The 23,985-nt window shown below is 38.6% G+C and overlaps 1 protein-coding gene across 8 annotated transcripts in view; it reads left to right on the top strand.

Moving 5' to 3' along the window:
- The window catches only part of LOC117382509 (R3H domain-containing protein 1-like), an 85,841-nt gene that overhangs the window by 41,479 nt on the left and 20,377 nt on the right, over positions 1–23,985 (top strand). For 5 of the 8 annotated variants that reach the window (XM_055226974.1, XM_033979717.2, XM_033979709.2 and 2 more), the window contains 9 exons: positions 1,072–1,097; positions 2,406–2,459; positions 4,524–4,756; positions 9,074–9,337; positions 10,343–10,494; positions 10,951–11,055; positions 13,574–13,930; positions 14,194–14,344; positions 21,863–22,017. In XM_055226974.1, the coding sequence (XP_055082949.1) occupies positions 1,072–1,097; positions 2,406–2,459; positions 4,524–4,756; positions 9,074–9,337; positions 10,343–10,494; positions 10,951–11,055; positions 13,574–13,930; positions 14,194–14,344; positions 21,863–22,017 (1,497 nt within the window). The remainder of the gene's footprint in view (positions 1–1,071; positions 1,098–2,405; positions 2,460–4,523; positions 4,757–9,073; positions 9,338–10,342; positions 10,495–10,950; positions 11,056–13,573; positions 13,931–14,193; positions 14,345–21,862; positions 22,018–23,985) is intronic. The other 3 variants (XM_055226996.1, XM_055226997.1, XM_033979733.2) reach the window with 1 other exon arrangement.

Here is a 23,985-nt window from a genome sequence, read left to right as displayed (position 1 = left end):
GATAAGATATGCAACTCAGCCTGATGGCAACACTTGCCATCAGGCTTCATGGAGATAAATTTGATGTACTACTGTGGAACATTCCAGACAAAGCTATAACATTTCCTTGGAGACGAGCAGAGTAGTTAAAGGTACGCTGCATGAAATAGAAAGTTAAAACCATACTTCCAAAACAATATTCCCCATGAAAATAGAGAGGTTTTATGCTGTACTGTGAAAGATTATAGGCAAAGGAACAACATTTCCATGGAAACGAGGAGGAGGAGGCCCTCATTCAGGCCAGATAAAGGTCAGGTTTGTGGAGATGCAAGCCCGTTCACAGTAAGGATATATGTTTTTCAGCGCAATAAACACAAATTGAAAAAAAACCCCACAAAAACATGCTTTTATTTTAGTCTAATATTTAGCTAAAAGTTACTTAGTTCATACTGTGGCTTTAAATATCACACCTGTAATGTTTTATGTAAAGCTTTAATTTGCCATTTAGTCATAATTGAGAGTATATATTACTTGCTGTCACTCTTTATTATTGACACGTTAAGAGCACAGTGTGTTACAATATGGCATCGTCGTGTACATGCGAGCCTGTAAAAGTGCATCTGTGGTGTTGAAGTCGATGCTGCGTTGCCAGATTGGTTTGAAAGCTGACAGAAGGAGCAGAACAGTACAAGAGCGCGAGATGCCGTATACCAAAAAGCCAGAGAACAGATATTTGCATATTAGAAGAGAGAGAGAGGGAGATGAGGGGAGAGAGACAGACACAGAGAGAGGGGAGTGTGTAGGCGGATTGGTGGAGGACTGGAGGAGGTTGTGGCGAAATCAGGATCAGCCATTTTGTTCAAATCGCTGTCATTTTATATTCATGTGCAAATCACAAATCGCCTTCGACCAATTACCTATGCTGGATTTGTGATGAAATACTGTGATTTTTGGAGGTGAAAGAAATCAAGAGATGCTTTTTTTTAATGTAGCTTGAAGCCCAAACTTAAGTCAAAATCACACATTACAGATAATATTTGAATAATACGCTATAATTTTCTAATCCGCTGCAATTTTCTATTTCACCTGCAGGGCGATCATTTCCTCCTAGACAGAAGGTAAGTTGTAAAAACATCTATTTCACTTAATAATATCTGGTTTCAAAATGTCTGGTATTACGAAGGTTGTCCTAGGTAGGGAAAACATTCGCAAATTATAACTTGGGTATTGCAATAATAAGATATTCTGGGACTTATAATTGTAGATTTGTAAAAACATCCAGATTGAGGCTTTCGATTCATTATTCAAATGTGTTAAACTTGTATTAACCAGAGCTAAATCAGCCAAACGTGGGGAAAAAAACATGTTTATTTGGTTCACCGTGTAGTTTTGTATCAAACTTTTTTTCAAATATGTTAACTTCAGCCACAAGGGGTCACATCGTTATATAGCGCTTTTCTACTTTCAAGTCACTCAAAGCGCTTTATTCACCCATTCATACTCCAGTGTACACAGACACTGGGGGTGAAGTGGGTTAAGTGTCTTGCCCAATCACACAATGACATCTGTATGTGCTGGAAACACACTACCAACCTGTGGGTCAGTGTATCTAACCACTGAACCAATGATGTTGATGTTGCTCCCCCCATTTACTTCCCAACTTCAAGGTCTCATTTAATGCTTGCAAGATAAGACGACTCTATACACAGAAGTTTGTCTTTCTTATGAAATAGTTTCTCAGTTTGTGTTAGAAGACTACATACATATTAAACCTAACCTTATTAGTTTCTACTTTTATATACACTACAAAAAAAGAAATGTTGACCATATATATGATGATATTTTTCCATGTAATTATTGTATGCCAATTCAAAATGCATATTTCTATTTAGCACCAATTATTTATATGGAAAACATGTGACATTATATATATTGAATTGAATATATTGAATCTGTTTTGTGTGTAACTTTATCTAAGTTGACAGCAGCTCAGTTGGAAGAGCGTTTGTCCATTGATCCAAAGGTTGGTATTTCGAAGAGCAGCCACTGACCGCTGACCCACAGGTTGGCAGCGCAATTAGAGCTCCTACAAATGAATGTTTGGGCAAGACACTTAACCCCCCACCTCACCCCAGTGTCTGTGTGCACTGGTGTATGTATGTATGTGTGTGTGAATGAGCGCTTTGAGTATCTAGAAGGTACAAAAGCCATTTACCGTTTAGTATGTAGAAAAGACATTAATTAACTTAATAGAATGCTTTTTTGTCCTTAACAACTTACCGTAGCCTGCCATCTGGCTTCTGTTCGTTGGGGTGTTCAGTGTTGTCATCTTAGGAGCAATTAGAGTGATTTTAGTCCCGTCTGAAAAGGGGAGACGTCTCACTTTGTCAAATCTACTCCTGAAAATCTTCATTTTTTTTATTCAGCGTTCAAGACGAAGACCTGTGCATGAGCAGCCAACAGCGCCGCCAAATGTTCAGGTACGTTTAATAATGTCATTTTTAAATAAACTGTACAAAGTAGTAGTATTGTAGAAGTAGTTGTTGTGGATAGTTGTAGTGCTGCACTGTTACTTTTCTGTTTAATTTAAATAACAATATTCTCAAAAAATGTTGTCATACAGCAAATATTTAAAGGTGCACTAAGCAACTTTTCTTGTGATGTAGAGTAGTGCTTACTCTTGGTCTCCATGGAGATGTTACTACTACACTGTGCTGTACGTTTTTTTAAGTACTAGTACTTTTAGTTAAATTTTTGCCTACTTGATCCTCCTTTGACACCAGTTATTTGAATTTATTCAAGCACTTTTTTTTATTTCAACTACTTGAATTTGAATTTTGAAATGAGCGACATCAACTTACTGAAGGTCCACAGCGAGATTACAATTTATACCTACTCCACCAACTCTCCACTCGATGTAATTCATTTTCAAGCATGTTCAGCAGCTGGAATGTTAACTAAAAATCCACTCAAAATTTGGACTAAACCTGGAACTAGACCAAGACTAGACCAGGATTAGACAAAGACTAAACCAACTCTGCATTAAAACTAAACCAGGGCCAAACCAGGTCTACATCAGAACTAAACCAGGACTAGACCAGGACCAAACCAAGACTACATCAGAACTAAACCGAGACTAGGCCAGACCCAAACCAAGTCTATATAAAAACTAAACTAGGACTTGACCAGGACCAAACCACGACTACATCAGAACTAAACCAGGACTAGACCAGGACCAAACCAAGTCTACCTCAGAACCAAACCAGGACTAGATCAGGACTAAACCAGGACTAGACCAAACCAATTCTACATCAGAACTACACTGGGATCAAACCAGGACATGTGTGAAGCCCTAGTCTGTTCTAATCACACACAGACCACTGATCTAAGCATTTGAAGAAAGCATTCCCTCAAACAGGATTTTCCTCCTCCTCGTGTGGGCCCAGAGCTTTACCAATTAAAGCATAAAACCTTTTTCTTTTCCATTTTTGTCTCGTACATGTCATCTTTTATTGATCTGGAGTCAAGTCGAACATAAGAGCGAGGCCGAGGGCGGAAAGCTAAATGAAATACAGGGTTATTGATTTCACAAATGCGTGATCTTAGATTTGCTGACTTTGTTCCTATAAGATGACTACATATTTAGTTTTGAATTCAGAGAGCTTTCAATGTCCTTTATGAAACATGTGGATAGACTGGTTTGTAAGCAGCCTTTTGGTTATAATCCCGAGTAAGCAGAAAGCGGTCCCAAATTAGTTTTCTTTGTGCTAGTCTCAAACCTGGACAAATACGATAGGGATTTTTGCACGAGCTAGAAGAGACGCCACTCTTGAATGTAATCACTGACGGTGACTTTAAAAAATGAATGAAAAATAGAGGATATGTAATTTACCCAGCCACTGACTCATTTATAAATATTTGAATAGAATTTCAGTCCACACTTATGAATGTTCTTGTTGCCAGATTACAATTACGATTTGATCACAATTCATATAAAAGTATGTTTATATTGCCTTCAAGATGTAGCTAACGTGAACTACTTCCTCTGAAAGTTCACAGTTCATTGCAATTGGTTAAAACAAATGCCACTAATCCAGGGTATGGCTAAAGCTAAATAATAGCAGAAAACTTTTAAATCAAGATATGGCAATTTGAAATAAAACAAAAAAATATTGTATATTATCACAGGAATGAGATTACAATATGATTTTTGTCACCATATCGCTCAGCTCCTAAATACGCCTGTCATGCTAACACATTTTGAAGTTCGATATATGTAGACATAAACGATAATATTGAAACTAGTTTATGTCACTGAAGCAGAAACAAAAGAGCAGATTTCAACCACAAAACTATTCTAAATTTACAATATAAAAAAAAAAAATCATGAGCTGCAATAAATGAACAGCAGAACTGTACACACAATAAATATTGACCCCAAAATATATTGTTCCAGCTTTCATATACTGAACAAGAAATCAATATAGTGATTATCGTGACAGTTCTGGGCATAAAAAATGATTGTTGTGTATGTTTCTCCTCAGGCTGGGAGTGGGTCGATCAGGGGCCAGCAGACAGAGCAGCTCAGAGACAGACACTCTCCCCAGACCCTCGGACCCTCGCCCCTGGAGCAGCACGGACAGCTCAGACAGCTCCCACCGCCTGGCCCCCCGACCCCCCATCACCAAAGCCCGCAGCTTCAGTGGAGTCTGTCCCGGTCTGGTGCGGGGGGACAGCACAGCCAGCAGCAAGAGCACAGGGAGGCTGTCCAAAACCGGTACAACAACACAACAAGAGAATATAGAATAGAATACATGGTCCATAGTGAAGTAGTGCATAAGAAAAGACTGAGAAATGCATTTGGGCAAAACTGTTGAGTATGTCCAATAGTATAACATATAAATGATACATGTAAAACAAACACACTTTAAAGCAGCACCATGTAACTGTCTGGATATGGAAGTAGAACGCTAAAACCATACTTCGAAATATTCCCCCCTTGTACCATAGAGTGTATATATAAATGGACATAGCTAACCTGCTAGCCGCCGCATTCCAAATAGGAAGTGATCATGGCCGCACTTCTGGCTCCATCAACTCTGGCTCCAATTCTCTTTATACTGTGAAATTGTCACCCCTCTCTCTGTAACTGCTGCTGTCCCGCTCGTCAATTTGGTCTTAAACTGTTTGTATTAATCCGCGCTACATGATCCTGATGTTTTTATTTCACTATTTTCTCCATAAAACAAGATATGAACATTAATAACAGACAAATCGGGTCCCTTCTTTCCCTGAGGTTTGATTGACAGCGTTGCTAAGCGCCCGCTCCCTGCTAAACCAGCGACGCGGGCAGGAAGGGGGGGATGCCTTTAACAGTCTTGGTCCTGATTGGCTGTTTGGTTGCTATGATACACGCGGTCGGAATTCCAAATATGGAACTCGGCTGCAAATTCACCCCTATAACTGCTAGCTTCAACAAACTTCATTTGAGTGGAGCCAAATGCTATGGGTGACGTCACATTCACTTAGTCCACATCTTAAGTCCACATATATTTTGATATCTAGGCAACCACAAATTTGGGTAACAAAAGAATATATGTAGTTTAAAGTTAAAGCAAACTTTTTGGATAGAGAAAATGCCCCAAACATATGAATTTACTCATTTTTGAAGAAGTTGCCTAAAATCAGTGAGGGGGTGAGAAGTAGTATCTTTTCTTGTCTGTTAGGCCAGTTTACAAATAAATTATTCAAGATATACCTGCCTTATAGTATCTTGGAAAAAGTGGTCTTATCTATATACCTCTAATACAGAATCTCTATAGCCCTTATGGCAGTATTGTGCACAAGAAAAACACAGAAAAATGCATATATTTACATTTATTTAGTCAAAACAGCTTAAGCATAGACTTTGGATAAACAGATTAGATTTTTTTCATAGTGCAAAAAGTGACACATTATTTAAATATCAACTTGTACAAAGGGTTTTCTCATTACTCCCATGCAGTATTTGTAAGTAAACATGCCCTCTGCCACAGCACAGGGAGGAGTTGGCACTAATTGGTTGGTTATTATAAAGGAATGGTATCTTCGCTGGCATCCTCCATCTTTAGACCGTCCCCTCTGGGTTTCTCACTTCTAATCAGAACAAATGTTTGCAGTCGCGCCGTAGTCCAAGGACCGGGCACCTGTCGTAGTTAATTACGGCGCGCTAGCATGCTGGAGATGCAAGGCCTATTTAAAAGAGAGCGGCAGAGTAGGCTAGGAAATGGTACTAGAAAATGTAATATTATAAGACAGACTCATGCAGTGGTTATATTAATCTTGTTTCAGACCCGATTAAAGAACTGTGTAATAACTACAACTTAATTTACCATCAGTAAACTTAATTCATAATGTATCTTTAAAAACGTGAAAAACATTTACTTCATTTTAAACAGTTTGCAGTGGTATTCCTCACTTACCTTATGCATTCCCAGAAACCTAATTAATCACCGCAATAAGTCTGTACTCGCTTTTCATAACTTTAAGAGACAAGAGCAGAGTTTGCCATGACGGTAAAGCTAACAACAACTAGCATGCTAACGTGTACTTCCTGATTATCGCACAATAAAATGGAGCTGTATTTTGACATCAAGAAGTGCTTATACCATATATGTACTGGGGCAAATTTTGGTCAAAAACATTGGAAAAAATTATGTAGAGGCTCTTTAAGAATGATTCAGGCTATTTAACAACTTAAATAAGAGGTTAGGAGTTTGGGTTTGGGTTACTAAACTATTTGTTCAATATATGTTAAGTTGTTGTTGAAGCATAGTTATAAAGTGATACCAGTGCTCAGTGTTTGTTAGTTCCTTGGTTTAGTCCTGTGTTGCTCTTGGCTTTTACTGGTTTTGTTCCAGGTTTGGTTTGGTTAGTCCTAAATTAATCCTGGGTTAGACCAAGATTTAGTCCTGGTTTAGTCCTAGTTTTTTTTGTACACTTTGGTAAGTCTTTAAAAAAATCATGTAAAAATATAGATATTGGTTGACAGAATAGCTGAATATTTCTTTAATGTGTACCTATTACTTATACTTTAGTTATAATATTATTTTTAAGTTCCTGGGCTACAAAGTTTGACCATCTCTCTCTGATGCACAAACCCAGGTTCTGTCTGGCGGTCTGCTTACTCCACAACATGTACAAATGCCTTAGATTAGACACATATGTACCGGTACTTCTCATTTCCCATCTACTCTTAGGCACGTTCAACTTTCTCCCCTCCATGTTGCTCCTTCTATCACACCTGTCTGGCATTTTTTATTATTTCGCCAATCCCTGACTTTAGGAGAGGCAGTAGGAGCAGAAGTAGGATTTAAGTAGTTTTTTTAAGTTGTTATGAGTCTGCCTGCTTGTATTTTGTGCTATGGGATAGAAGTTGATCGCCTTCCTCCATCTTTGTAACCATGCACCAGGCAGCTTACATTGTAATCTACATTCAAGGCAGACCCCATCTGTTAGAACAATATCATATGGGGCAGAGGTTCACAACATGTGGGACAGAGACCATTGGTGGTACACTAGCTTCCTGGTTTAGACCTTATTTCTGGTTTAGTTGTAATTTAAACTTAAAGGGCCCATATTGCACTATTTTCTGATCTATGTTATAATGTTGTTTCCTCAAAAACATACCTGGAGTTGCTTTTTGCTACATTCACACATGTTTAACTCTGCACATTTAGGCAGTCAATTTTGTGAATTATAGGACTTTAAGACCAGCACCAAAGTCAATTTTTATTTAAATGTATACACATTTTTAGATAAAAAGGAAAAAAAACTCTTAAAGATGCACTATGCAACATTTCTGGGGGACTGACCTTCACCTGCTTGTCCTCATTGAGATGGTATGGCTTAGCCTGGAATGTTTTACAGTAAGGCATTCTAATTTAGCTAACATACATTTTGACATAGCTAAAAATTCATTCAAATACAAGCACTCTTAGTGTTAGCCGGTTCTCTCCTCCACAGATCTGACTTGTAGCTTGTATTTTACGTTTAGAACCTCGCAAATGTTTCATCTAATCCCAAAGAAAATAATGTTCTTTTTAAATTATATTTGGTGATTATTTAAAAATAAAAACACAACATGGAGGACCAGGAGACATGTTTAGCTCTGCCACTTGAGATGATATAATATTAGCGAGAGCACAACAGTGAGATTGCCTGCTTTTGAAAAACACTTCTAATTACGACCATCAACTCCTTCCACCCACACGTTATAATTGACAACTTAATGCGCTGAGCCCGGGAGGCATTCTGGGAAATGGAGGAAGCCAGAGCTGCTGATTCAAGCAAAATATTTTAATAACTTCACATTGTGCATACAGTAGGTTTGGGGATAAGGCTGGACTGGTAATCCTGCTTTAGTGCTGCTTTAAGCCCGGGTTAGACCTGAGTTTAGTATCTGGCGTAGACCTAGGCTGAATCTCGGTTTAGACCTATATAGTCCTTGTTTAGATCTAGGTTAGTCTGGGATGTATTCTGAGCTTAGTACTACTTTAGTTCTGGTTAAATTCTGGTTTAGTCCTGGTTAGTTCAGTCCTGTTTTAGTCCTGGTTTTGTCCCGATTTAGACCTGGGTTAAATTTGTGTTCTCACCTGGTTTAGCCCTAGTTTAGATCTGGTTTAGTCCTGGTTTAGTCTTGGGTTAGTCCTGGTTTTGTCCCGATTTAGATCTGGTTTAAATCTGTGTTCTCACCGGGGGTTTAGAATCTGGTTTAGGCCTGTGTTAAATCCAGATTCAGACCTGGTTTAGTCGTAGTTTAGATCTTATACTTGAGAGACAGATAAAAAAAATACATTTACACTCACACTGGCCCAACACTCTCTGACCCTAACACCTAGACCTGGGTTAAATCCGAGATTGGACCTGTTTTAGTCCTAGTTTAGATCTGGGTTTAGTCTGGGATTTGTCCTGGTTTAGTCCTGGTTTAGACCAGAAGAATAAAGAGATGTTCATTAAATCAATATGTAAGGTTGAAAGGAAAAGAACAAATCAATAGTCTATTTCCCGTATCGCCCAGACCTAACGCTGTATTTTTCCATGTTGTCTCTTTCAGGTTCTGAGTCTTGCAGTAGCGTTGGTTCCTCTTCGAGCTCTCTGTCCCGCCCGCAGCTGCCCCCTGCTCCCTCCTCTCGCCCTGTTATCCCCACTACACCAACAGCCCACCCTAACAACGACACCAGGGGAGCGGGACACCACGAAATGATCAAAAATGTTCCTTCTCAGCCACCATCCATCAACGATGCTCCAAACTACTATATCCTGCCACTGGAAGCCTCTGGGATTCCTCCTGGCAGTGTCCTGGTCAACCCACACACAGGTGAACACATTATATCCAATACTTCAGACTTGGGATTTATAAAATGCTACAACTTGTATTTTTAAAAAGGGTAAACTTGCAACAAACAGAATGCTTTTTAGTAACGGGAATCTGACTGAATGTGACGATTGTAGTCATGATTTTCCTAATTTAAAGGTGCATTGCGAATCATTTTTTTACACAAGGGCTCACCAACTGCTTGACTTCAGGGAGATGTTATAGCATTGCCAGGAATATTCTACAGCATTCCATTATCTGCCACTTATCTATCCTGCATTAACTCAATTATATCTGTTTTTATTTTAAGAAAATGCTTTGAAAAACATGAGTTCTTGTGGAGATACGAGAACATATTAAAATGTTGAAGCTTTAGTTCAATTTGAGTTCTGGTTTTCTTTATAAAGTCCTGTTTTAGCCTTGTACTGGCCTTGGTTGTATTTTACCTTTATCTTACAGTTAAATTATGAATAGCTTTAATTTAAATTCTATAAGAAATAATGTTTGGGATTAGCCTGGGCCTGTTTTAGTCTTACTTTTTATTTCCTGGTTTAGTTTTGGTGAGTTCATTTCTGAATTGGTCAGTCAATCCCAAATCTTACAAACATTAAAGAAACATTATAATTGCATTTAAAAAATTGTTACCATGTTTTGTTTTATATATTTTTGTATAGTATAGTTTTGTTTTATAGTTTATATCGAGTTAGTTATAAAAATCCACATCTCCTGGGAAAAATCATAATCTTACATCTAAAATAATCTCATCTGAAATTACCAGTATTGAGTTTATCTGTTAAGTATTCATCCCAAATCTTGCTAATTAAAAAACAGATCCAGCAGATGGGTAAACTTGTAAATATTCAGTACGAGCTATTAACTTCAAATATGGCCAGACTGTTGCAAAATCACTGAATCGTTTTTGTTCTTCTTGACAATTGTTCAGAAATTTCAAGCCCAGGCTACCTTTTATATACTATTATAATGTATTTATTTCCGTTGTTTAAACAGGCAAGCCGTTCATTCACCCTGACGGCAGTGCTGTAGTGTACAACCCGGCTACAATCACTTCGAACATCGGAAGGAGCGTTCAGCAAAAGAATCCTCAACAACCAATCCAAACCCAGGGCCAACTGCAGGCAGCCAATCATCTGCACTCTCAGGTGAGGGGGCGGGGATTTATACCTTTTTTTAAATTAATTATACCAAAGGAAAATCTACAAATACTTACTTGCTTATTTTGGGATCAATTTAACACTACAGAGCAGTTTAGCGCCGCATTTTAACTTGGTTCAGACCTGGTTCAGACCTGGTTTAGACCTGGTTTAGACCTGGTTTAGACCTGGTTTAGACCTGGTTCAGACCTGGTTCAGACCCGGTTTCAATCAAGTTTAGACCTTGTTTAGACCTTATCCATGGGTTTCAGCTTCCTGTTATTTGGTGCCATTTTGAATATGTGTGGGTTTCCTTCTAAAACCCCATAGATACAATTCTTGCTTTATCTTGGACTTTCAACTTTTAAAACTTAACACCGCTCTCTGTATGTTAACTATCCATGTCTTTCCTTCCTTCCTAACTTCCTTTCCTTGTCATCTCCTGTCTCCTCTGTCCATCCTTAGCCTTTCTGTCCTCTCCAGTCTGATCCCGTCCAAAGCTCAGCGATGTCGTACCCTCTTGCTCCTTCTCAGTACCTGCCTGTGTGTCCTAACCAACAATACACTGTGGTACAAACCTATTTTTACCCTTTGTGTCAGTCCTGTCTCTATCTGGTTTAACTGTTTAGTCTTGTTAACGTCTAAACCGATGACTCAGCTCCACCTTGACCCAGTGTTCTTGAGCCGATAGTGGAATTAGTAGCTTTAAAGTCGCATGCTAGCAGTGTCTAGTCAAGTGTGACAACTAATCCTTTGGTTTCAGAGTGATAAAAGGTAGGACTGTTGTCATGGCAGTTAACATTTATTCAAAACTTATGAATGGTCTTAAGTTCTCAAAATGGAATCCAAGGCTGCATACACACATAGACCAAATCAAAAGTGGGACCAAATTGGGACCAAACTTGGAGCCAAACCTGGTCTTGAGATGAGGGCGAGACCGAGGGCGAGACCGAGACGAGACCAAGTCTACATAAGGACTAAACTGGGACTAAACTTGGACTAGACCAGGACTTAGCCAAGTCTACATAAGGACTAAACTGGGACTAAACTTGGACTAGACCAGGACTTAGCCAAGTCTACATGAGGACTAAACTGGCGTGGTACTTGTGAACCTCATAACAGCAAAAAAAACAAAAGATAAAAACATATGAAGGATAGGGTTGGAAACGTCATTCCTTTGCCTGTAATGTTCCATCGTATGGCATTAAATATTACTTAGTAGTACTGCGCATTTCACATTTGCTTCAGTCTTTTCCCCATTTCCTTATCTTAAATTCAGTGCTTTGGGCAGTGTCTGGGGTGAAGCTAAACTAACCCCATTACTCCATATTAACTATTCAATAATCGCTGTAAAGGTGTGTTTGAATTTTCCCTTCATATATAGATCATGCATCGCATTGACCTCATTTCTGACCTGGTTTTGCTAGCATACTCTCCGCCATGGCTAATTATGCCTGCGGAACTTTCATTAATATTTCATGCTAGCACCAGATGTTAGTGTTTGAATAATCCATGTTCAAAAACTGCTATTTTAATCCACGAATCATGTTGGAAGTGACCCCAAAATGGGACTAAACCCATTGCTTTCAAAGTCGCCTTATAGAGTTATTCAGGACTGCAAAGGATCTGACTACGAATACTCAAGTTACTGCAGCTGAGTAGACTTTTGGGTCAATTGTAATTTTTTTTAGTAGATTTTTAAGAGAATGTGCAGATTGCAATTTAAAACGACTGTTCAAGTTTTATGTAGAAGCGTGATTGATAATACTTCAGAATTTTGTTAAATAGTAACTAGTACCCTAAGTAGTATTTTAGTATTTTTCATGCATACTTTTTACTTTCACTAATGGCTAGCTGTATGAGTCTGTACAATATTCACAAACTAAAACAATACACTGCAAATTCACAAACTTAAAGCAATGTGCAGTACCCCAGTAGAACTATAATACAGTTTTAGCAGCAGTGCTTGTACTTGTAATTGAGTATATTGTTAGTACTCAAGTAAAAGTACTGTCACATGGCTAATTTTCAATACTCTTTCCTCCACTGCTGTTACATCGTCTCCTGGGTTAGCCCTGGTTTAGAACTGTTTGTTGTTTACTCCTTCAAGTAAAAGTCAATGCAACCTTTCATTTAGCACTTAGCTTGAGAGGGACCATCGCGACGCCCCCTAGTGGTTTGGCAATATTGATTTTGGCTTTTGTGAGCGCACTGATAAATGAAAATACATTGTGACCTACAGCTGCTGATCATTGGCCTTGTACCCGTCCTTGTTCGTAATGACACGAGCTGATATATTTAATTTATCTACGTAATCCCTGTTAAACCCTGATCTTTACATACTGCATTTTCACAAACGATGGAAGAGGTTAATTAAAAGTCATTATGCTAGGCAGTTTAAGCTGGCCTTCAAGCATTTGTACTATATTCCATCTGCTTATGTTACATTACGGAGTTTTAGCTCGAAATACATCTTATATCTAACAGTGATGTAGCTCTTTACAAAACAGAACAGTATGAGCATGGAAAACAACTAATAGTCTAATAGTAAATAGTGAGTAGTTACCATGTAGAGTACACTCTTTCTTACTTACTACTACTACTACCACTACTACATTTCGAACTCTATTTCTACAATAAGGAAAAGACTTTATACATTTTGCTACCACAATGATAATAAAAACGATAGTCGGTACTCATTTTTAAAAAGTAGTTGTTTCACTAATAATATGTGGTCTTATACTAGTATTCATGGGTTTCAGCAACATTTTGAGGCCTTTTTTCCATTCAAAAGGTATAATGTTGTGTTGTAAATTGTTCATCGCTATGGCAACAGTCCTAATTTGTCATAATTCTGAAAGCCAGTATGAAGACTGTAAATGACTTGGTTGGAACAAGGCTGGGAAATGTATTTATCCCTTGTTATCTCAGTCATTATGCTATTTTAAACTTATAACAATACTATTACTATCTCTATTGTATTACAATTAAATTCAGTTAGTATTTTTACTTGTCCTATTGTCTATTTTTTGGCAAATACAAAAACGCTCTTTACTTAACGCTATATTCTTGTCTTTCTTGCCTTTAGCCTGAAGCCCTCAACGCCCAGTTCAATCAGATGAGCCTCTCTCAGCCCGGGCAGAGTGACCCCAATCCCCCCGCCCCAGACCCCCGCTACTATCCCACTGTGTACCACCACCACCACGCACCGCCCCACATGCTCCTGCAAGGGGCGCCTCCACAGCAGATGACGAGTTATGTGGTGACCGGGCCCTCCGCGGGACATGGGGGCATGATGGGAGCGCAGCCTGTGTCCCTTCATACCTCCGGGCATAACCAGGGCTATTCCAACAACCCCACCCCAGCACCAGGGGCCTTCTCGGGGGCGATGCTCAACCAACCGCTGCTCCAACAACACACGTATATTCAACAACCAATGCAGCAGGTATACTCATCAGTATTTGTCAATTATAAATCAAAATGACATAGTAGTGATTGGTAGTAGTTGTTGACAGGGGGCCAAAGGGGGTCAAGGTATGATCAACAAATGTATGTAAAATATATTAACAGCAATGGCATCCACCAGAAAAGTTGCACAGTCCCCCTTTTTATGCACTATCAAAAAAATTAGCAATACTTGCAAGCACCATTGAAATTGTGTTAATTCATTCACAGCCCTTAAGTATGTATTTTATTTTCATTTCGCAGGTCTCGGCGTGTTACTGCTCTTCGGTGCACCACCCACACTGTGCGACCCAGCAACAACAACAAGCGCACCCTCAGCAGCAGCCTCACTACCGCCCCCCTGCTGTGAACCCGTACAACTGCCCTCAGACCCAGAATCTGCCCCCTCAACAAGGTACTTCACTCACACTACACACTTATGTAATTCACTGTTAAATTATGTATAAGGTTTTAATAATTAATGCTGTTGACTGACTAGTTGGGAGCAAGCCAAATATTTAGTTCGATATTTGCATAAAATTTTAAAAAGTAAACAAAATAGTAGTTCTAAAAGGGTTATGTTACGTTTTCATTCATTTGGCCAAATTTAGCAAAAGGTTGACATATTTGTGACAGTATGCAGAAATTAATATGAATATTTCAGAAAACATTCAATTATTTTTAATTAAACAATACTGGTATATTAAGTTATTAACACATTTTATGTTGCCCAAATGCTGGATTCTGACCAATTTTCAAATAGTTCCCATTTTCAACTTATTTTTAAGAATTTCTTTGAAAAAAATCGACTTAAAAATCTATACAAAAACAATAAAATGGATTGATAGAAGTTTGTAGGCTCATGATGACTAATTATCCCCCAAGTTTGATATCATTCTTAAAATAATATTGTAAATAAATAAATGCAACTAAAAATACATTTATTTTAATTGTGTGGGTTTTTATTTTGTTATTAGGTAAAAGTATGTTGCAGTGCATATTAATGAACATTTGCAACAAATAGAGTTGAAGTCAGGGCTGGACAATATGACAAGAAAACAAAACAAAAAAATCACAATGTTCAATACAGTTTATTTTTATTTTATTACGATATGAATTTCTGGACAATATAGACCTGTAAGCATTGCCATTTAACACAAGAACTTTTTATTTTTATTTTTTTTCTGAAAGTCCGAACTCGAGACCACATGCTTTTACTGAAAGAGGATTGGCTCTAGACCTCTTAATTAAAAAGACCCAAGCCTATTATTGACGATTTAATAATGACTGAATCTCAATTAATTATGGAATTGTAATTGCGTAATTGATTGCACAACCCTAGCTCGAGTGCTAGCTTCAATCAGTTTTTCCTTGGCTGGTAACAAAGGAACAACAGGTTAGAAATACACATGCTACTTCACTGCAGGTATGATCTGTAAAAAGTAGACCTAAATAACATCATTGCACATGGCAGCAAAAACATACTATCCTTCTGTCTGTGTCTCTGTCTCTGTATCGAAAGCACATTTTGACAAACAAGGTCCAGAGTCTTTTAAGTGAAGCAGTTTTGAAAGATCAGATGGGATTTTCAGCTCGTCCTTGTTCTTGTAACATCAGTCGTTCTGAACGGGCCGTGAACGCCACATTTTGTTTTTCTGAGCTCAGATGGTTTTGTTTGGTGCGTTGCTTCTTCTTCACAAGGAAAGCCACAAGTCTAAAGTGAATACAGCTTTGAGGACAACAGACAATATGATTAGTGTTTGTAGCTATTGTGAACACAATAAATACAATAGGTTATTGTCATTTTTTATAATTACCATCTCAGACAATAATAAACTGAGAAATTTCTTCTTCATTCTTTCTGTGAAGGAGCTTGTCTTTCCACAGTCCTGACTTTTAACATTTCAGTGAGACCGGGACAAGATCAAACTTAGAACCGTCGTATGATCAAAGACAAACTGTGGCTGCACCAAGACTGCAAAATATCACACAGGCTTGAACTCAGAGTGAGCCCACCTCTCACTGAGCCTGTGATCAATCCTTGTGGCCAACAGTAAACACAATCGTCCTCAGAAGAGCTCTGCCATGAACGGGACCATCTCTCCCCAATTCCCTTTCATTTTTGAATTTTTACAAACACAAAAACATCACAAGCATGTAGCGCTAGAATTAGTTAACCTGACTTTACCACATGTAGCCAAGATCTTGATATTCGCTTAGACAAACTTAGGCCGCAGCATGTGTGATTTTTAAATTTCGACTGTGACATCCATCTGTCTTGCAAGGTACACCAGGTTTTAATGGAGAATGTTCCAAAGTTTGGTTTTAACTTTGTATCTCCAAGGAGCCGGCTGAACAATTACTCAAACATGTGTGAATGAAACAAAACACAAGACAATTTAGCTTAACATATAGAGTTATGCAAACAAACGTAACATATCCAAACAGCGCAGTGGTATCATAGCCGCATCCCTCCATCCCGTCTTTTCTCCCTTTCTTTTTGTTTGTTTACGACTTTCCATACATCTCCACGGAAACCATGGACTTGATTATTCCAGTTTTGTTTTTCCCCTTCACCGCAGGAGTTCTTTTAGCTCACGTTCTACACACGCACACGCTCCACTCATCAGCCTGCCCCATTGAGAATCATACACGCACACACACATTTTTGAAGTACCATTTTGTCTAGTGTAGTCTCCAAATGTTACGTTCCCTGCTGGGGACTGAGACAGCGGACAAATGAAGCCGCCCTACAAAGGCAAAGGACAGCAATTATTTCTACGGAAAAAGTGAAAAAATGGCTACGCTACCTCTATTCCCCTTTCTACTCCTGAATTAATTTAAAGCGTACGTATAAAGGTGAAGGTGGTAATTTGGTTTTCTTGCATAATGAGTATAGTTTTATTGTTTGTATCTTAGATTTTCAAAGTTTGGCCAAAAAGTTTGAAAGCCAGTGTCCCAAGTTTGAGTGAAAGGTTGGGCTTGTAAAGAGCTTATCAGAAGAATTCCCTTCTGATCAAATACATATACATACATATCAGCATGGTTGAGTATACAGTTTGTGGCTGAAGGACCTTTAGCTTCAGTATATAACAATGTATAACTGAGCCAAACAAACACAAAATGATTATTTTGTGATCTCACAGATACCCTGCAGTTTTTAAGTCCAGAAATCATCACCAGACTTGTTTTAAGCATCTTTGCCATCAAAACATGTTCATTACTGCTGCATGCTAACATTAATGTGTCTAAACATGTTCCTTATTACCTAGTTTAATTGTTTTCCAAATGGTTATTCCCTCTCCTACCATTAGATGGTGAGCTGTATGACATCAGAGTATGAGGAGCATTGAAGCTTTTTTAAAAATTGGCTATTTTATGTTCCAAAAAAGGCCTAAACGTGGACTAAACCAGGTCTAAACTAAAACTAAAATGCATAGGAACCAGGACAATTATAAAAATGGACTAAACAGACAAATAATTGGACTAAAACATCAGCTATAACATGAGGATTTGTACAGTAGGTCTAATCAAATTTATTATCAAATCCCAAAGACGTGACAGATCACAGATGTCACACAGCAGCTGGCTTTTATAATCCAACAGTTTTTTGGTTTTTTTTTTTCGAAAGACAATTCAGGTGAAAATTAATTCTCTCCTATCAGGCTTCTCTCCCTGTGTCACTGCAAATTCAAGAGCTTCAGCTTCCATTTCGGTGTTTGGTGTGTCAGTTTTGTTTAATGTTTTATAAGTTTCATAGTTAGAGCTCTTAACTAACACAAGTATATTATTAAACAGCAAACTTGACCATAGCAGCTCTTGAGGTCAGAAGTCTTGAGTCCGTCTACATCTAATTACAGAGCGTTTAATCTTTTGAGGTTCTAGTTGTTGTCAGCTTTAACGTAATGGATGGCAAAATTAATTAGGATGCTCGGAATGCGTAAGGTAAGTGAGGAATGACTTTGGACCACTGCAAACCATTTAAAGTGAACTAGTTTTGTTTTTTTGGTTTTTTTTTAAGGCTGAAAAAATCACAGATGGCGCCTTTAATTCTTACTTGTAGGTTGTTAGGGACAGGAGTGTACTTTGGACGTGGAGGTTCGGGACACGGGGCCGGGACGCTGTCTGAGAGGCCACTAAGAATCTCACAGTGAACCGGTCTCTTTTCCAGCTCCTCACTCTTCACCTCAGCAAATACTGGGTTACTAAGGTATTAAAGCTACCGTTTGTAAGTTTTGTTTTAGTTTTTTTTTCCTCCAGTAGATGGCAGATGTGAAACCTGTCCCCCCTTCCCGTCACCTGGCTCCTCCCTTTTCCCCTCACATGGCCTTTGTTCAGGTTCACTTGTGCTCTTTGGTTTTTTTCTGCCTGGCCAAAGCTGGCACACTATCAGACTGCAGCGATGTAGACAGCCTCTAGTGGTGATATGTGAGAATACAACATGAGCAGCTCAACTAATATAATTACAAATAAGGACTTTAAATGAAGGTCTTTTAATTTTTTATTTATTTTTTTGTTATAATACAGTGGTCCCTCGTTTATCGCAGGGGTTACATTCTAAAAATAACCCGTAATAGGCAAAATCCGCAAAGCAGTCAGCTTTTTAAAAATAATTATTCTATATGTTTTGCAGCTGTAAAACCCCTCACCACACACTTTATACACTTTTCTAACACAGGCATTAACATTTTCTTCACATTTCTCTCTTTAAACACTGTCAAGTTCAAACCTTCGTAGGCATCTTTGTCGGTGCAGAACGTTTCATCGACATTGTGGGTTTTGTCGGGGAGAAAACTTGCAAACACACAGCACTTCAGAGTCACACTGTGATCCAACATGTATGTAAATTTGTCTGAACACATTCTGTACTGTACAGGAGACACAGCACGGAGGAGACTGATGGACAGCGGTCTATAGTCCAACAGCCAATCAGGACGCAGAACACAATGCACATTCATACAGTATAAAACTAAAATAGAAAAATTGCACTAAAAACATTCACGAAACAGCGAGACCGTGAATGGTGATCCGCGATATAGTGAGGGACAACTGTATATTACTTCCATTTTTTAATTTAACTTTGTATAGGGCAATGGTGCTTCCAATGCAGAACTGGAACTTTGAAAAAAAATCCTTATAAATTCACCTAAAAACATGAAATATATATATTTTGCACATGATCTTCACAACTATTATCAATAATCAAGTTGCCTGTTTTGTAAATATTCTCATCAACTGCTGTCTAAATCAAAAGTTTGGACATGATGAATATATGTTTTTGAATTTATTTTTTGTCTGATATAAAAATGTCACCAAAAAGCTTTTAAGTATAGTTTTCTCATGGCTTGTAGCTGCATAAACCCTGAAATAAGACATCTCAATATGATACCTTTTGTAAAAATCCAGAGCGGAATTTAATTAGACCTAACCTGCTCCTCCTCCTCCTCTTCCTCCTCCGCTTCAGAGACAGAGAGGTCAGCTGAGCCCGGATACTCTGTCATTATATGGAGAGCGAAGCCATTATCCTCTGTAAAGAAATTCCCAAAACCACATCTGTCGGAGAGGGAATGGGAGCACGCTGTTTGATATTACTTTGATTCGATGGTTAGAATAGAGGATGTGGGTAACAATAGGGAATATTTTTCGTCTGACTTTCTAATTGGAGATTGAGATGAGAAGATGGCGTCATTTGGCTTCTTTGCATAATGAATCTATTCCTATCCATGAGGTTTCAGAGAGAGAGTGATGGAAAATTGGGAGCGTTGCCATGGCGATTAATTACAAAATGTTCTATTGTAGTAAAAGTCATCAAAATGGCGGATGTAAGAGGAAAAGTCTATCTGTGAACTGTGCTGTATTTAAAAGCATAAGCTACAAATGGTATTTCAAATTGGTGTATTTAACTAAACGATCAATGTGTAGACTCAAGTGACACAATCTGGCAGAATTAAAGTTTCACTATGTAACTTTTCAGGTGCGGGGTCTGTTTGTTTCCATAGATACGCCACTACTTTACCTGGGATGCTCCACAATATGGCATCAAACATCCATCTTGCCTTTATTCAACTACAGGTGTTTTTTTATAGCTCAAAAATACGTAAGACAAAGCATGCACGCTAACTGTGAGCAGGGCTGCCACTCCGCAGATCTGAGCTGGCAAAAAAAAACTACCTCTGAAAAATCTAAAAATTATCAATATATATTCTCACCCTCTAGTTTGATATCCCGTTGATTTCATGGCTGTTCGGTGCCTGCAGGTGTGTAAAAATAGACACCCCCCCCCCTCTCCCTCGTTCTTTCTCTCCCTCTCTCCCCAAGCGGTCGTCGCTCCATAGACACCTGAACAATGGGACGTCCTCTGCTCCTCGCATGTGCCGTCAGGGGGGACAGTGTTTTCAAATGTCTCTTTGTCACCTTGACATTTAAGACTCTAGATGTCCCCATCGCGAGCGCCGAGCGGAGCCAGGGCCACCATTTTAGTCCAGGCCACAAAATGGACGAATGACTTTGTTTTTGTCTAAAGCACTAAAGCAATCCGATGGAGATGTGTCCCATTTTTTTCCCGCACTGAAGGATGGGTCAAATGCAGAGGACAAAGTGCCCTACGGGAGGCAATAAAGTGTACCTTAACTTTAAATAATAATAATAATAATGGCTTACACTTGTAATGCACTTTTTCAAAGCCTCTCAAAGCGCTACACTATAGTCATTATTCATTCATTTCCACACTTGGTGATGGTAAGCTACTATTGCAGCCACAGCTGCCCTGGGGCAGACTGACGGAAGCGAGGCTGCCAATCTGTGCCATCGGACAAGATGGCACAGACAAGATGGTAGCAGAAAAGTTACACAGTGCACCTTTAACGCCAGTATTTCCCAACTCATGTAGAGATTTTTGGTTATATTGGGCTTGACGTGGCACTTTTTCCTCTCCCATTTGATTTTGAAAGTATAGTGCAAAGATGCCTCTCATTTCTTGTGTACATTGAGCTCAATCAGTCGTTATAAGGTCTTTGTTTTTCTCACCGATAATCGCAGTCAGGCAGGTTGCAGGTTCAAGAAGCCACCACAGGCAAAATCAAATATATCGACTTTCTCATTTATTCCAAGTGGCTCAAACTAGCTCAGCGATAACAGCTCGACTCCCTGCTCCGACAATCCTTCAATCTCCCCCTTTGTCTCCACGTCATTGGACTGAATACAGGCTTCACTGCTTTGTCCCCCACTGAATTGTTCCTGTAAATTTAAGACGTGGAAAGTTTTGAAGTGGTTATAATAGCAAAGGCAGCTGTATGTTTTGTGTTGTACTAGTCATCAGAAGAGGGAAGAGTAGCGAGAGTTCAGAAAGGCGCTATTCCAGATTTTTCTTAAAAATGTGAAAAACAGAATTAGTTTAAACCGTTTGCAGTGGTCCAAAGTTATTCCTCACTGATTTTATGCATTCTGAGCATCCAAATTATTCACCACAATTAATTTATATGCACTTTTCACAACTCTCAGAGATGAGAGCGGAGTTTTGCCATCATGGTAAAGGTAACAACAATTAGCATGCCAAAGTGGACTTCCTGACTCTCGGACAATAAAATGCTTTATAATTCGAGGCAGACAGCAGATGTGATTTCAACTCAAGCTGCTTATACAATATCGTATAATCCTATGTAACAAAAAAAAACTCTTAAAATTGCAATTTCTTTTAAAAGTTACTCAACTCCTTGCTGTCTACCTTTGAGGCTTATCAGTTTGAAATTTTAGTTAATTCATAGGTAAAATATAATAATAAAAAAAAATTCTGTCATTTTTGAGAGATTTTTTTTATTCTTGCCTGCAGTTAAAAAAATAAATTCACTTTCAATATTTAAATCTACAAAAATATTTCTGTACAAATATGTTTTTAATGCATTTATAAATGTTGTGTTTTGGTGATTTCCCACAGTGCACCAGTCCATGATGCCAAACCAGGGCTCCAGCTTCCACCCGCCCCTGGTCCAGTCCAGCCCCAGTCTGTCTGTGCCCGGGCCCCAACAAAGCAATATGAACCCCCCCCTGCAAGGCATGGTGCTCCAGTACCCCACAATGCAGGCCTATCAGGTATCAACTGTTGGGTCTTCTCTCCATCTCCATCTTTCTCTCCTCCTTTCAAAATCCACACTGATTATTATGTACCAGCTCTTGTGTTCTCTCTCCTTGCTTCTTCTCTCTCTCTCTTCTTTCTCTTCTCATTCTCTCTCTCTCTGTCTCTTGCTCTCTTCTTTCTCTTCTCATTCTCTCTTTGTTCCCTCTCTGTCTCTCTCTCCCTCTTTAACCCTCTCACTCACTATATCTTTCTCTCTCTCTGTCCCTGCCCCCTCTCTTTTTAGTCTCTCTCTTCTCTCCCTCTCTTCCCCTTGATGCTTCCTCTCTCTGTCTGTCTCTCTCTTTCGCTCTCTTTATCCCTCTCACTCACTGTCTCTTTCTGTCTCTGTCCCTTAACCCTCTCTTTTTAGTCTCTTTCCCTCCCTCTCTCCTCTCATCTCGATATCTCCCTCCCTCTCTCTTAACCTATCTCTTAAATGATCTCTCTCTCGCTTAATGTCTCTCTCCTTACTTACCTCTCCCTATCTATCCCTTCTTTCTCTCCTGTCAGATACCATAATGTACCCAGTCGACCTCTTTCTCCCCCTCCTCTCTCCCTCTCTCCTCCTCTCCTCCCTTCTTTCTATCCTCTGTCAGATAGCATAATGTTCCCAGTCAATAATTGAATGGGAGCCCTCAGACTGTCTTATTTTGTTATGAATGACATTTGTGCCTGTCTCTCAGGAGCTGGTGGCTTTTATATTCTTGTCACACCATAAAAAGGTTTCATTTTGAACTCGGCGCAGATATTAAACTGAAATACCAGTGTTTTACTCCACACCTGTTTGTCCTTGAGCTCAGGAATGTAATGCACTCATCACTCAACCAGGTCTTTATAAAGTATGGGCTATTGGCTTTCAAAATGTCTCCAGTTTCTTGAGGAAAAAAATGTAACTATATGAGGTGGTGGTATTTTATTCAATATGTGTTTTCATGCATTAGGTTCAGGTAGGTTCAGTTAAATAAAAACAAAAATATAAATTGTTTTAATGTGTATAATCCAAACGTAACATTATGTAACTTTTCTAGAGAGGATCTGCTATACAATATTATTGCCTTGCCAGGAATGAATGAATGAATGAATGAATATTGTTTATTTGAGCATAATAAAAACAAACAAAAACAAAAACAGTGTACACCCAGATCCCAAGTTTGTGCTCAAAAGGAGTAAGCCGAAGTAAAATACTTGTGTGCGCTTACCCCCCATATTTAACTAAATAACACCATTTAGATTACATTGCAGTGGCAAACCTTCACCAAACCTTCACCATCTGTGCGTGTGTATGTGTGTGTGTATGTATGTAGTGTGTACGTGTACAACATCCATACACATGCACACACACACCGGGTGTGCATGTGCATGTGTATGCAAGTAAAGTGTATGTGTGTATCACATGAATATTATGCACTATGGTATTGTCTTGAAAAAAAAATAAAATCATTGTACTTATTATCCTAAATGTGTAAAAAATCCACATTTAAACTAGGACAAGCATCGAATAGACTGTAATGATGTCGTACTTCAACATTGGAGAAAAGAGCCTGTTTTCCCTGTTGATAACATTGTACTTTGCCATGAAATATACAAAAGGTAAATGCACAACTGTTGAATCTGAAGACCCAAGAACTCACTTTATTATCTAACAAAAATCTGCATTTTAACAATATTAATTTTAGCCGCTTCTAGGCTCGTCATAACATATTCTGAAGTTCAATATATGGCTGAAGTATAGACCAAAAAAGATAATATACTGAAACTAATTTATGCCACTGACGCAATAACCCTAAAGCAGATTTAAACCACAAAAGCTATTCAAAACGTGCAATATTGTTAAAAAATCATGAGCTGCAATAAATAAACAGCCAAATGAAATGCTATAGTACTTAGTTTGCATCTGTAATAAGTCATAGAAGTTATTCGTTTAACCTTTAAGGCTTGAATCT

This window comes from Periophthalmus magnuspinnatus, chromosome 2, assembly GCF_009829125.3.
Source record: "Periophthalmus magnuspinnatus isolate fPerMag1 chromosome 2, fPerMag1.2.pri, whole genome shotgun sequence".
In the NCBI taxonomy this organism is placed as follows: Eukaryota; Metazoa; Chordata; class Actinopteri; order Gobiiformes; family Gobiidae; genus Periophthalmus; species Periophthalmus magnuspinnatus.
This window is presented reverse-complemented; position numbering and strand designations above follow the sequence as displayed.